This window comes from Taudactylus pleione, unplaced genomic scaffold (assembly GCF_031769625.1).
Source record: "Taudactylus pleione unplaced genomic scaffold, aTauple2 ptg000092l, whole genome shotgun sequence".
Lineage (NCBI taxonomy): Eukaryota > Metazoa > Chordata > Amphibia > Anura > Myobatrachidae > Taudactylus > Taudactylus pleione.
In genome coordinates, this window is record NW_028284494.1 from 8,079,310 (window position 1) to 8,094,227 (window position 14,918).

The 14,918-nt window shown below is 45.0% G+C and overlaps 1 protein-coding gene across 1 annotated transcript in view; it reads right to left on the reverse strand.

Moving 5' to 3' along the window:
- The window catches only part of LOC148527163 (granzyme A-like), an 81,030-nt gene that overhangs the window by 28,099 nt on the left and 38,013 nt on the right, over nt 1-14,918 (reverse strand). The window contains exon 3 of the mRNA XM_088469420.1: nt 5,254-5,392. Coding sequence (XP_088325546.1) covers nt 5,254-5,392 — 139 coding nt within the window. The remainder of the gene's footprint in view (nt 1-5,253; nt 5,393-14,918) is intronic.

Sequence of the window (14,918 nt, forward strand, 5' to 3'; positions counted from 1 at the left end):
CCGTCTGGGCAGCCAAGCCCCCGGCCCACCCACCAAAGGGGGTGTGCTGTCACTCAACATCGACAGCAAGCCCCCTTTGGTACGAGACCCGGAGTGACGGATTGCCCGTCGCTGTCTGGGTCTCGCGCATGCGCACGACGGAGCCGGCTCCATTGTGCGCATGCGCTCTGGGCCACCATCGACCCGGTTGCGAGTGCACAGCGCTTGCGACCGGGTCTGAATCAGGCCCAGAGTCCAACATGGCTGCACTCATACTGTGGTTTAGGAGGGAACTCTGGTGTGCAGCTTGTGTGGGAAGACACGCTATGACCAAGGGGCTGCGGAGAGCCATCTCCATGCTCAGTGACAGGACACTGAGCGGACATGGCAGGAGCAGCACAGACAGATCTCAGCACCAGCCGGGAGCAATGTGCAGCATGAGCGGGCCTCTGTGATATCCGGGAGTGATGCACAGCGCGAGCGGACCTCAGCACTAGCGTGGCACGAGTCTTCTTGAACTTCTGTTGTATGATGATGACATTAGTCATATTATTACACAAATAGGCATCTTCCAGACCATATGATCTCCTTTGATAATAGTGACTACTGACTGAAGTCACCATCTGCCCAGGGAGGATCAATTTCTTCAAATGTTCCCCGTTAAAGAGAAACCACCATAGGTAAGGTGTATTTTTATTTAGTATACACAAAAACAGTATTGTTTTTTTTGTTGAGGGAGCGCCAAAATTACTTTTCGCCCTAGGTTCTACTTGGTCTAGAAGCGACCCTGCCTGCTTCCAGTACATGCTTCGAATAATGGTCCTTCTGACTTTCATGCTAAAGCCCACAATTACTCTGAATGATTTAGTTGCACTAACTGGGAAAATGATAGCTCTCTCTTTGACTTTCTTCCATGTACTGTACCTCTCCTATGCAGGAACTCACAAGTTCTCCTCAAATTTCTTACAAACCTGTCACTACTAGTCAGGCATGATTTACCTGTCCTCCCATGTCATATGGGAGATGTCCAATTGGTATACACTGTCAATTCCATATCACAGGCCTCTGTTAGGGAATCGGTATGTAATGCCGGCGGCTGAATAGCCACCGGATGAAATACCGACAGCGGAAGACCGACGGTTCGAAATCCTGACTGGGGGTGGTAAGTACCCTAACCCTCCCCTCTACCTAGCCTAACCCTTCTTTAGTGGTGCCTACCCTTAACTTCCCCCCATTGGTGTCTAAACTTAACCCCCCCCTCCCGTACCCTAAACCTAACCCTCCCGGGGGGGTGACTAACCCTAACCTCTGCCTGGGGGTGCCTAACCTTAACCCTCCAGGGGGGTGCCTAAACCTAAGTCCCTAAAGCTAACCCTCCACTCCGCAGTTAGAACCTAAGATACCCGGCTTACCTTCGTTCGGTATGCCGGGTGTCAGGATTTCGTCGTGGGGCTAATGTTAAGCGTTGGAATTTCAGCGCCTATCTTTAGACCCATGTCGGGCTTTTAGTGTCGGCTTTTAGCAGGTATCCTGACTACATCCCTCTGTTAGACCATCCTGATTGTAACTATAACATCAGATGTGTCTCCACTGAGATAGAAAGATTTCTACAACAAAAGAGGAGGGTGAGAATCCCGCAGGACTATATACTAACCTCTCCCAAATCCCTCGGGATTGGTAGAGGTGGAAAAAGATAAATATAAATTAAACCAACTATGTACACTTGTGCCACAAATGGAAACCCTTATATGTTGGTGGTGCTCCCCAGAGTCAGGCAAGGATCAATGAATTTTAGGGAAAAAGAAGACTCTTGTTTTGGGGGCACTTCTTAATTGGAATTATTTAAAGTATTAAAATATAACCTAAAACCTAAAATGTAAATACACACAGTGTATCCGGAAAGTATTCACAACGCTTCACTTTTTTCACATTTTATGCTACAGCCTTATTCCAAAATGGAATAAATTATTTTTTGTCCTCAAAATTCTACACACAATACCCCATAATGACAACGTGTAAAAAGTTTTTTGACGATTTTTGCAAAGTTATTTAAAAAAAAAAAACAACTAAGAAATCACATGTACATAAGTATTCACAACCTTTGCTCAGTACTCTTTGTTGATGCACCTTTGGTAGCAATTACAGACACAAGTCTTTTTGAATATGATGCCACAAGCTTGGCACACTTATCTTTCATGTCCAATCAACTGAATTTTCCACAGGTGGACCCCAATTAAGCTGTAGGAACATCTCAAGGATGAGCAGTGGAAACAGGATGCACATGAGCTCAATTTTGAGCTTCATGGCAAAGGCCATTTTTATTAAATTTGCAAAAATCTCGAAAAAACTTTTTACATGTTGTCATTATGGGGTATTGTGTGTAGAACTTTTACAACAAAAATTAATAAATTCCATTTTGGAATAAGGCTGTAACATAACAAAATGTGGAAAAAGTGAAGCGTTGTGAATACTTTCCGGATGCACTGTACTATCATGCACATGGCAAGCTGGTCATCTACACGTACTATACATTTGCTAAATACTATGGAGACTGGTAATCGGGAGGCTTACTAATACTGCCTATATTCTCCATTAGCTTGAAGGGAATTTTACCTCACACTCTGATATACCCTCAACTTCAAAGGATTGTGCAGATATTGACACTACTCAAAGTTTTGTAACCATTGATGGTCTATGGCTGATAACAGGTGTTTTTGCCATTGATGTCGTAGCACTGATGCTAAAAACACTGGCACCGCAGGTCCGATGGCCAAAGTCTGTGCATGCGCAGCATTTAGCCATCGATAGTTATCTACTGATGGTTTTAAACCATCGACCATCAATTGCCATAACTATCTCTCACTCAGTGGCGTAACTACTGCCCCCGCAGCCCCCGCGGTGGCTTGGAGGCGCTGGGTAGCTTGGGGGCGACGGGGGCAGTAGTAGTAACTACGGAGGGTGCAGGGATGCGGTCGCACCCCCTGCAACCTCCATCTGTCGGGCACCCGCTGAGTGTGTTACCAGCGGGCGCCCGGCTCCTATTCAAACCCCCGGCGGCAGCCGGAGGACGGAGCTCCCTCCGTCTTCCGGGTCCCGCAGGGCACTATGGGAGTGACGTAATGACGTCACTCCCATAGTGCCGAGGAGCGGACGCCGGGGACGGAGCTCAGGAGTGAGCTCCGTCTTCTGGGTCCCGCAGAGCACTATGGGAGTGACGTAATTACGTCACTCCCATAGTGCCGAGGAGCGGACGCCGGGGACGGAGCTCAGGAGTGAGCTCCGTCTTCTGGGTCCCGCAGAGCACTATGGGAGTGACGTCATGACGTCACTCCCATAGTGCCGAGGAGCGGACGCCGGGTATGGACGGCAGCAGCACTGGAGCGGGGATAAAGGTAAGTGTTTGTGTTTTTTTCTTTTGTGTGTGTGTGTGTGTTTGTTTGTGTGTGCGCGGACGGGGGGAGCAACTACAGGGGGCTAACTACAGGGGGCTAACTACTAGAAGGGGCACTACAGGGGGCTAACTACTAGAAGGGGCACTACAGGGGGCACTGCATAATGGGCACTACTACAGGGGGCACTACTTTAATGGGCACTACTACAGGGGGCCCTGCATAATGGGCACTACTACAGGGGGCCCTGCATAATGGGCACTACTACAGGGGGCATTGCATAAGGGGTACTACTACAGGGGGCATTGCATAAGGGGCACTACTACAGGGGACATTGCATAATGGGCACTACTACAGGGGAAATTGCATAAGAGGCACTACTACAGGGGGCATTGCATAATGGGCACTACTACAGGGGACATTGCATAATGGGCACTACTTCAGGGGACATTGCAAAAGGGGCACTACTACAGGGGGCATTGCATAAGGGGCACTACTACAGGGGGCATTGCATAATGGGCACTACTACAGGGGACATTGCATAAGGGTCACTACTACAGGGGGCATTGCATAATGGGCACTACTACAGGGGACATTGCATAATGGGCACTACTTCAGGGGACATTGCAAAAGGGGCACTACTACAGGTGGCATTGCATAAGGGGCACTACTACAGGGGGCATTGCATAGGGGGCATTGCATTTTGGGGCACAACTACAGGGGGCACTGTATAAGGGGCACTAATTTGATACACAGTTTACAGGTTATAAACTATGTTCCAAATAGTCTGGTTCTACATGGACATAAAAACTGTGCAACCTGTCTTGAGCTTAGGTGACGGACTGGCAGGAGCAGAAAGGGTTGGTGAAGTAGATCTGTCAGGGTGGGATGTAATGGGCATTACTGTTTGGCATAATGTGTATTTGGCATTACTGTGTGCACAATGTGCTATTAGGGGCATTACTGTGTGGCATAATGTGTAAGGGGCATTACTGTGTGGCATAATGTGTTGTATGTGGCATAATCTGTTGTATGTGGCATTACAGTGTGGCATAATGTGAAATAGGGGCATTACAGCATGGCATAAATTTGTTATAAGCGCTTTACTGTATGTCATTATGTGTTATATGTGGCATTATTATGTGGGATGTGTAAGGGGCATTGCTGTGTGGCATAATGTGTTGTAAGGGGCACTCCTGTGTGGCATAATGTGTTGTAAGGGGCATTCCGGTGTGGCACACTGTGTTATAAGTGGCATTACTTAGTGTGTCATAATGTGTAAGGCACGTTGCTGTATCATGTAACCACACACCTTAAACGTAGTCTTTGGGTTTGTTTGATCTTTGGGTGGGGGGGGTGGGGCGCCTGAAACTTTTTTGGCATGGGGGAGGCAAAATTTATAGTTATGCCACTGCTCTCACTCCTTGTCTTTCTGGCCTTGTGGCCTCCTGCAGGCTTGCACTGCTTCCTGGGAAATGTAGTTTATCCAGCACTTGTAGTTCCACAGGTTTAACTGTCACAAAACATCTCTGCCAGCGATTGTCGATGGTTTTAAAATATTGAACACAAACTATCAATGGTTTTGCACATGGACAGTCAGTGCCCATTTAAAAAGCATTTGTGTTTTACCATTGGCTCAGCCATCAATATTATACTATCAGTGGCTGCTCAGAAGATCGAATGTGTGACCGATGGTCCATCTTTATAGCTGCAGATTTAAGACGCCACCTGTGGGCATTTCTGTCAAAATCCCTGCGGAGGCATCATTTGTGTATTTTCATAGAACCAATGCATATGGAATTGCAGCCACGAAGGGATTAGCGCCCATCTCTGAATCAGGCCCAAAATAATGAATCTCGACAGATGTACACTGGATTATTCTTACCTGTACTAGCTGGATGTCATTGTCCATTGTTTCTGCATCGTAACAGTGTTTAATCCACCTTGAGACCTTAAATTGCTGGAAAAATTGATCTGGACTTGATACAGAATGGACACCAAGATGAACTTCAGTAGAAGCATTACTTAGAGAAGGAAAGAAGAAATAGCAAAATATTATGTATTTTCAGAATTTGATGGTGTTACTGTACATTTCTCATCACTCTGGGAACATTCCTTTCCATTCCATATGCACCTTAATGCCCCCAGTAGTAGTGCCCCTTATGCAATGCCTCCAGTAGTAGTGCCCGTTATGCAATGCTCCCAGTAGTAGTGCCCCATATGCAGTGCCCCCTGTAGTAGTACCCCTTATGCAGTGCCCCCAGTAGTAGTGCCCCTTATGCAATACCCCCTGTAGTAGTGCCCCTTATGCAATGCCCCCAGTAGTAGTGACCCTTATGCAATGCCCCCTGTAGTAGTGCCCCTTATGCAGTGCCCCCAGTAGTAGTGCCCCTTATGCAACACCCCCTCTAGTAGTGCCCCTTACAGTGCCCCCAGTAGCAGTGTCCCTTATGCAATGCCCCCTGTAGTAGTGCCCCTTATGCAGTGCCCCCAGTAGTAGTGCCCTCAGTAGCAGTGCCCCTTATGCAATGCCCCTTGTAGTAGTGCCCCTTATGCAGTGCACCCAGTAGTAGTGCTCCTTATGCAGTGCCCCAGTAGAAGTGCTCCTTATGTTATACCCCCTGTTGTAATGCACAGTATGCAGTGCCCCCTGTAGTGCACTTTATACAGTGCCCCCAGTAGTGCCCCTTATACAGTGCCCCGTACATATAAAACACACAGCCACACATATTTATACTTACCCGAATCCCCTCTCCTGCGCCTGCCTACGTCCGCTTCTCTGGTCCCTCTCGGCACTATGGGAGAAACGCCATGACATCTCTCCCTTCACCCACTGCGGGAGCCGGAAGGCAGAACTCATGAGTGAGCTCCCACCTGGCTCCGCCCCTGGGTGCAGCAGCCAATAAGAGTCTGTCTGACTCATATTGGCTGCAGTGCTAAAACAAGTTTTAGTGTGTAGTGCCACGGACCGCACAGCTGGGTCTGACAGTGCCCAACTCGAACCCCCTTATATACGCCACTGCGTACAACCCTCATAAGGCTTCACAAGCTGTCGTTTACATGCAAAGGCAATAACACATATATATTGATTTTTCAGGTTACTCCTACTTGTCCACATTATGTACATGAACGAACATCTCTGGACACAATCCTTCTAGGCGTTATAGATTTTATATATATTGTTAAAGTGAAGAATCATGTTAAAGCATGACTCCATTTTGTGTTCAAATGCTAAGAAGAAATTATATTCTGTGAAACATTGTGCCTGAGAAGGGCCTCATTCCTTATCTTTCTATTCTAGCTTTTAGGAATGTATTCATATAGAATAACTTATGTTAGCCATTTAAGGCTATAGTAGAGTGTATTCATCCTCTGTATTCATTCTGATTTATATGACAGAAAAGATAAGAGATTCTATACTTCTATTCAGAACAGTGGTGTGAAATGTCAGACACTGTCTACTATCAAGGATTTATATTCTCCAAGACTAGACATAGCTAATAAATCTGTCAAGGAGATGTCATTTAAATGTATATCTATACAGTAGATACTAATATTCATTTATTGATAAGTTTGTCAATACTGCCATCTACTGACGATGTATCTAATGCTTGAAATATATTCATAGATATAATTAGATCAGATAGGCAAAATTATTGAGCATGTGCAGACTAGATTTCATTGTCTCTATGTTAACTTGTATTGATACCTGATTCAAACCTCTATGCAATCCTACCTATACCTTCTAAAATCCTGCCTATACCTTATAAAATTGTCGCAATTTAGCGTATTGAGTCGCACAGTAAATAAATGCCTTCAGACTTTGAATGTGGTTCCAAAGCACAAAAAATTATTATTCAGTGTAAAAAAAAGAGATGGTTACACGCTGTGATCTAAAGACAATTAGCAGAAATAAATCATACAGACCCAAGGTACAGTTGTTATATACGCACGCGCTCTGGGCCCAGATACCGGCATCAGCATTAGAAACCTCCGTCAACAGCACAGCAAGAAGACTCCCGATTGGGGTCAGAGAGCGCACATATATACTCTTTCAGGGATTGGCAATACAATAGGCAAGTTTGGCATGATTCCATTGGTTCTTCTTAAAGGTGTTTCTGTTACAGGATAGTTTATTGGACAATTTCAAATGGACACAAACAGCCTCCAACTGCCCTTTGTGTCCTTCTTCCCACTGCATGCTAATCTAAGCTGCTAACATTACAGAGTACATTTTAGTGTTTTAACTCTCTTTTGTCCATAGTTTGCAGATGCATGTTCCGATCTTCTCACCGATGGTACCGGAAATCTGTGGAGACACAGTGGATCAGTACAACACCAGACACGGTCTGCTTACCATGTACTAAACATTAGATATCAGATAACCTTTATTACACAACATTAATAATCACTGAATAAACCTTGAATATTACACTTTAATACTAGGGAACCTTTCATGTAAGTGTGCAGTGTGTAAGTATTGGGGAATTGTGAAAAGATGCTAGTTAGTGTTGTGCAACTATGTGTTTTGTGGAGTATACTATAGTGCGTGTCTTGCAGGGATAATTAGTTTATATGTATTAGCGACTGTCTGTATTTATGTGGTGAGGACTTTTAACTTCTTTCTATTGCATGGGAATCGCATGACGCTAAATAATAGCATCGCCGTATGTACTTATAGTGGCGAGTTTCACTAATATGGCAATGGGCGGCCAGTCGCAAAATGGCGTCTCATTGTCATTTGCAAAATGACGTCGCGCAGGTCTAATTTTAAACCGATCCTGTCTCAGCCAATTATGCGGCTTCGACAGTCCACCCTTTGATAGCAAACAACATGCTATCATACTCTGACTTTTAAAATTAATTTTAGGCTTACATTATGACATATCATTTAATGTTATATTATGGCACAAGGTGATTCTTAATCCATCAATAATGTGTCTCTAGGAGGGGACATAAAACTACCCTTATACGCACACCGCGGATCTTGGGAGATCATGGGAAAGATGTGGGGATGCACCAATCCTATAAAGGAATAGGGACTTACATTATTTGAGATGTTTTAAAATAACATTTTAATAATACATTTTATGCATATCTAAATTTTATACATTATACGATGGTATTTCCTAGTTCAGGGTTGTAATGCAGTTCTACATTTACCTCGGTATTCATATTGTCACTACTGACCACCATCATAATTTCGTTCTTCCGGTTTACCTTATCTTTACATTTTACACACTTCAACACAGTAGGAACACACCTGACACATATGCCAATTACTATGATGACAACCAGTATGAGGATCAGGAGTTTACCTATGCTCGCAATCATTTCCTGGACCCACTCTCCTAGACTTGAGAACCATTTCACTGGGTTCAACCATGAAACCCATTCCTCTACCTTCTCCTGTACTTCAGCCACTGAAGCATTATGGTTCTTTCGAAATTCCCATTTTAACTGCAGAATTTCATCCATCTTCCGGTCTATCACTTCCTTTGGGTCACTGGTATCATTTGTGACGTAAGAGCAACACTTTACTCCAAATTGGGTGGGCAAGGTTACGCAATACCCTCCAGTGACAGCTGTTAAATAATTTAACACTAGTCTGTGTTGCACCAGTTCTTTCTTGTATGCTTGCAACTCCCTACCTGTATACCTGAATGTGTCATCATACATTTTGGTGATATTATCTATTAATTTAGCAAGATCTTGGATATATCTAAAATTTAGTGTACCCCGAGCGATCCTGGTGGGATCCAGTGCTACCAAAACTTGAAAGCCAGTTGTCTAACTAATTAACTGTGTGGCTTTATGCACATCACCAGGTATCATATTTCTTTTGCCTCTGTGTTCATACTGTGTGTGAAGATACGGTGATGGTGTGTTTTTATGAATACCAAGTATTTCAACATGTGTGAGGGTTATAACACAAACCTTCAAAACTCGGAGAGAGCCACTTATACGTTTTCCTTCCACATATAAAATACACATCATCGGGGAGAACATAAGGAATAGTATGCATCATTATCATCACACACATTTCCCTAGCAAGTGATCCTACTTCAGGGTCTCCCATTTGACACATGCAAGTTTACGGTTGTAATATCTTGGCACAATATCCATCTGGTACCCTACCAATCATTTCTTTGGTGGAACTTAGTGTATATTTATACCGGAAGTGTCTTCCACCTGACCTAATTTTGCGTAACAGTTCATAATTCATAGGCTCACGGTCAGCTCTTTGTGAGAAGGTCATCGTCTGGTTATTCCCAGTCACCTCCCAACTTCCTGGTTCATTGGAGTTGGTGATGTTTAAACATAAAAGTGATTTATCTACTTGGTACTGGTGGAGTTTAAAATGTGGTGGTTTGGTATTAAGACATTAAGCCCTCTTTGTGATTCTATAATTTCAGAAACATTTAATGGGAATGGCACTAATCCTACATTATGCTGTCCTTGGGGCATGTGAGAACACACCCAACAGTCAGTTTGGTTTAAAATTTTGCCCACCATGGTGTGATAGTCCTCTAAAGGATACCCACCCCAATACTGATTATACTTGGGTTGACACCATTGGATGCATCTCTCATCAATTATGGACCCACAGAACTCACACATACAATAATCCTCAGACGATAGACCTTCACACTGTCTCCGGGTATCCAAAATAGCAGATCTCTTAACAATTACAGTACTAAAATTGGTCAAACACTCCCGATTGGCATAGCACTCCTCCTTTCGACTCTACTCCATCAATTCTGCCATCAGCTCCCATCTCCTCTATCAGTCCCCAGTCACAGAAACAAGAAATCCCCGAACAAACCAGGATGATGGAAACTCTAGAAGAGAATATAAAAATTAACACAGCAGACCAGTCCATTGCCGCAGCAAGGACCTGCTAATTTCTTTCGCTCAGATATCTCACTGCCACCTTTTTAATCCTCCCGGAACAAGCTCGCAATCGACAGGTCCACGTTATCAGCCTCGTCTCCACCTTGTTTCTCCACCGGTTGGTTGACCTTTCTGCAGTGAGTGGAATGGACCCAGGTATCTCTCTCGGCCACCTTCAAAGATGTGGTACTCGTCAGCAACACCTGATAAGGACCTTCCCAACGATCAGTCAAACAACCTGAACGCAAGAAATTTATGATCATAACATATTTTCCAGGTTCAACATCATGACAGTTTGTTTCAGGCATATCATGGGACAACAATTTCAGTTTCTGCTGTTGCTGTTTTAACTGTTTATTCATTGTTATAAGATACCTTACAGTTACCTCGTTGTTACCTTTCAAATCTTCCTGCAGACTTATAATCAAATGAGGTTGTCAACCAAACAGTATTTCAAAGGGGGACAGATTTAGAGGGGTCTAGGAGTGGTGCTTATGCTATGTAGGACCAACGGTAATGCTTCTGGCCATCCTAGTCCAGTCTCTGCCATGATTTTACTTAATTTATTTTTAATAGTTCCGTTCATCCTCTCCACCTTGGCACTGGCTTGCGGTCGGTAGGGGGTGTGAAGTCGACTATTAATACCCATCAGTTTACACATATTTTGAAAAACATCACCTGTGAAATGAGTACCCCTATCTGCACACAAACTCCTGAACAATTTTCTTGTCAGTGAACACAGCAGTATTAGTGGCAGCTGGGTATGCCTCAAACCAATTGGAAAACACATCAGTGCACACTAATACATACTTTAGATTCCTGCAGGGTGGTAATTGGATGAAATCAATTTGTATTACCTGGAAAGGTCCTTCAGTCGGGGGAATGTGGGATGGTTCGGTAGGGATCATTTTCCCAATGTTTTTCCTCAAGCAGGTCAGACAGGACATTGCTCTCTTTTCCGCTTGAGAAGAAAAACCCGGTGCGCACCAGTATGCTCTCACCAATTTGCACATACCTTGCTTTTCCCAAATGAGTCAGACCTTGCGCTGCCTCAGCCAGGCTGGGGTAGTATGCCTTGGGAGCCACTGGCTTACCTTGTCCGTCCCTCCAGAGTCCAGAGGACTCTTGCCCACATCCCTTGGACCTCCAGACTGACTTTTCCTGGATAGAACACAAATTTTGCATCTCAATTAATTTCAGCATATCATTTGTTTGGAAAGTCATGATTCGTTTAGTTGGTACATGCATTTTTAACCCTGCTGCCCATTTTGCAGCTTCGTCTGCCCTGTTGTTGCCCAGTGACACCTGATCATCTTCACATGTATGGGCTTTACACTTAATTACTGGCACTGCCTTTGGCAATTGGATTGCTGTTAGTAGTCCTTTTATATGTTTGGAATGTGCAATTGGTGTGCCTGCTGCTGTCATAAATTTTCTCAGATGCCATAAGGCACCGAAATCATGTACTACCCCGAAGGTGTACCTAGAGTCAGTGTAGATATTAGCAGATTTACCTTTCGCTAATTCACACGCTCTCTTTAGTGCCACCAGTTCCGCCACTTCCGCCGAGTGTGGTGGTCCTAAAAGTTCGGCTTCTATGATGTCTTCGTCATTTACAACAGCATAACCTGTACATAACTCTCCAGTGTCAATCTGTCTATGACAACTCCCATCCGTGTAAAATGTCACATCTACATTTTCTAAAAGGTGTGTCCCGTATGTCAGGTCTTGCAGTAAAGGTTTGATTCAGATATTCCATACAATCATGTGCATCAATATACCTGCAGAACTCACCTGCTGCCAGCGGCTCACCTCTCTCCACCCTTTGTGCATCATGTTGCACATATGGTAAATATGTAGCTGGGTTTAATGTACTGCACCTTTTGATGGTGATTTTTGCAGGTGCTATTAAGGCTAGTTCCCATTTTGTGAACCTAGCTGAGGAGACATGTCTGGTTTGGGCAGAGTTTAGCAAAGCAGATACAGCATGGGGAGTATAGACAATCATATCATGGCCTAGTACCACATCCTAACTCTTACTGACCAATAGAGCAGTTGCTGCTACACTTCTTAAACACGTTGGGAGTGATCTTGCCACAGTGTCCAATTGTGCACTGTAGTATGCTACGGGCCTACTGGCATCACCATGTTTTTGTGTGAGGACACCTGCTGCACACCCATCAGCTTCCGTACAATACAAATCAAAAGTTTTTTCATAATCAGGTATTCCCAATGCAGGTGCTCTTGTCAGACTATCCTTAAGATTAAGGAAAGCCTGCTCTGATTCCTCTGTGTGTATGACACGAACGGGCTTTGAGGAAGAGACTAAGGCCCTCATAAGGAGGCGGTCGGAGGATGCAAGCGGTCGCTCAGAAACTGGGCGGCCGCTTGCATCCTGACCGCCGGCCTCTGTTTCGGTCGTTAGGCTGTGGGTTTACACCCACAGCTCTAACGACCGCTAGGGTGATGGTTGCGATGGTCATAGACCATCACGACCATCGGGGCTTACGATGAGACCCTAGGGTAGGGTCTCACTTGTCGTAAGCCCCAGAGAGCTTCTGGCTCTGTCAGAGCCAGAAGCTCTCCACTGACATCACTAGTGATGTCAGTGGGGCCTCCCCCAAATGGCAGGCATTCCCATGGGAATGCCTCCGTTTGGGCTGCCACCCCCCCGGCCCGCCTTCCAAACGGGGCGAGCTGTCAATCAACATCGACAGCTCGCCCCCTTTGGAAAGAGACCTGCTACGACCGGCACTGTCGGTCGTAGCGAGTCTCACGCATGCGCATGAAGGAGCCGGCTCCCTTGTGCACAAGCGCACTGGACAAACATCGAGGCGGCCATGCGGTCGTAGACCGTACGGCCGCCTCTGAATGAAGCCCTATGTCCTGTAATGGCAAGGCCAAAATAGAAAAACCTGGGATCCACATTCTGCAGTATCCACACATTCCCAAGAAGGTACGAATTTGCTGTTGGTTCTGCGGCAGAGTCATGTTCTTTATGGCCTGGATTCTGTCATTTGTGAGATGTCATAACCCCTGAGTTAGGCAGTGTCCCAAATATTTAACCCTGGACTGGCATGGCTGTAGTTTGTCCTTGGCAACCTTGTGTCCTGTCTGTGAGAGATGAAGCAACAAAAGTTTAGTATCATTTAACCATGACATAAACGAATCAGAACATAACAATATTTTGTCCACATATTGTATTAGAACAGATCCATTGGCAGGTTGAAAAGATTGTAAACAGTCGTGTAAGGCCTGGGAAAAGATACTAGGGCTGTCTATGAAACCTTGGGGAAATCGTGTCCATGTGTATTGTACACCCCTGTATGTAAAGGCGAATAGGTACTGACAGTCAGGATGAAGAGGCACAGAGAAGAAAGCAGAACAGAGGTCAATGACAGTGAAATGGGTTGCATTTGGTGGGATCTGCATGAGAATGACAGCTGGATTTGGCACTATGGGAAATTGGCTCTCTACCACCTTATTAACCCCTCTAAGGTCTTGTACCAGCCTTTAACCCCTCCCACCACTCTTCTTTACAGGAAAAATGGGACTGTTGGCTACACTAGCTGTACGGACTAAAATTCCCTGCTGTAACAATCGCTCAATTATGGGATAAACCCCTAATTCTAACTCCTGTTTTAATGGGTACTGGGGAATTTTTGGAGCTTGCCTTCCGCTTTTTAAATTTACCATTACGGGACTTACGTTTGCCATTAATCCAGTGTCCTGTCCATCCTTGGTACAAAGTGAATCTGCAATTTGGGATAACATTTGATCTACCTGGGATGGATTTTGACTTAAACCGGTAGAGTGATACATTATCCTTTGGGGAGTGTCCAACATATCCCTCACCTCATGCGCAACTCTCTCTGGGATATCTAAAAATACACCATCAGGGGTACAATATATGACACATCCCATCTTACATAACAAATCCCTTCCCAGTAGGTTAGTAGGAGCCGCTGCTGCCAGGAGAAAAGAATGCCTGGTATGCAATGGCCCAATAGTGACCTCTGTGGATTTTGTTAAAGGATAATATTGCACTTTACCCATTGCACCCATTGCTGGTACTGTCTCGTTGGTTACCTGTAAATTAACGGGAGATTTTATCACTGACCTGGTCGCCCCTGTGTCTACAAGAAAAGGATATTTAGTACCAGCTACATCAAACATCATTACCGGTTCTTCCCTAGTACTTCCCGTTAACCTGACTATCTGTAGACTACAGGTATGACCTGATCCCTAGCGTTGACTCCCACTCTCCAATATAGCATTTACGGCCACAATTGGACCTGGTGTCTGTTGGACATTTACTGTTCTCTATGTATATCCCTTATGGGATTATCCAAGTACTCCCTGGTTAGGGGGTCCTACCCTCTTCACCGTACAGTTCCTACTTACATGTCCCAGTTGATAGCAATTAAAGCACTTTTGTGAGTGGGGTGGATGAAAGTATTGCTGTGTGGGTTGAGCGGGAGAGAAAGGTGGTGGGTATGGGTAAGGATATTGAGGGAAATATGGTGGTTGTGGATAGTATGGGTGTTGTGGTTGTGTGTGATAAGTGGGGCAGGGCTGTGTTTGAGGTGGTGCAGGATTGGTGAGGACGTGTAGCTGTGCAGGTGCAGGTGTGTCTGCTGGCTGTGATGTTACAGT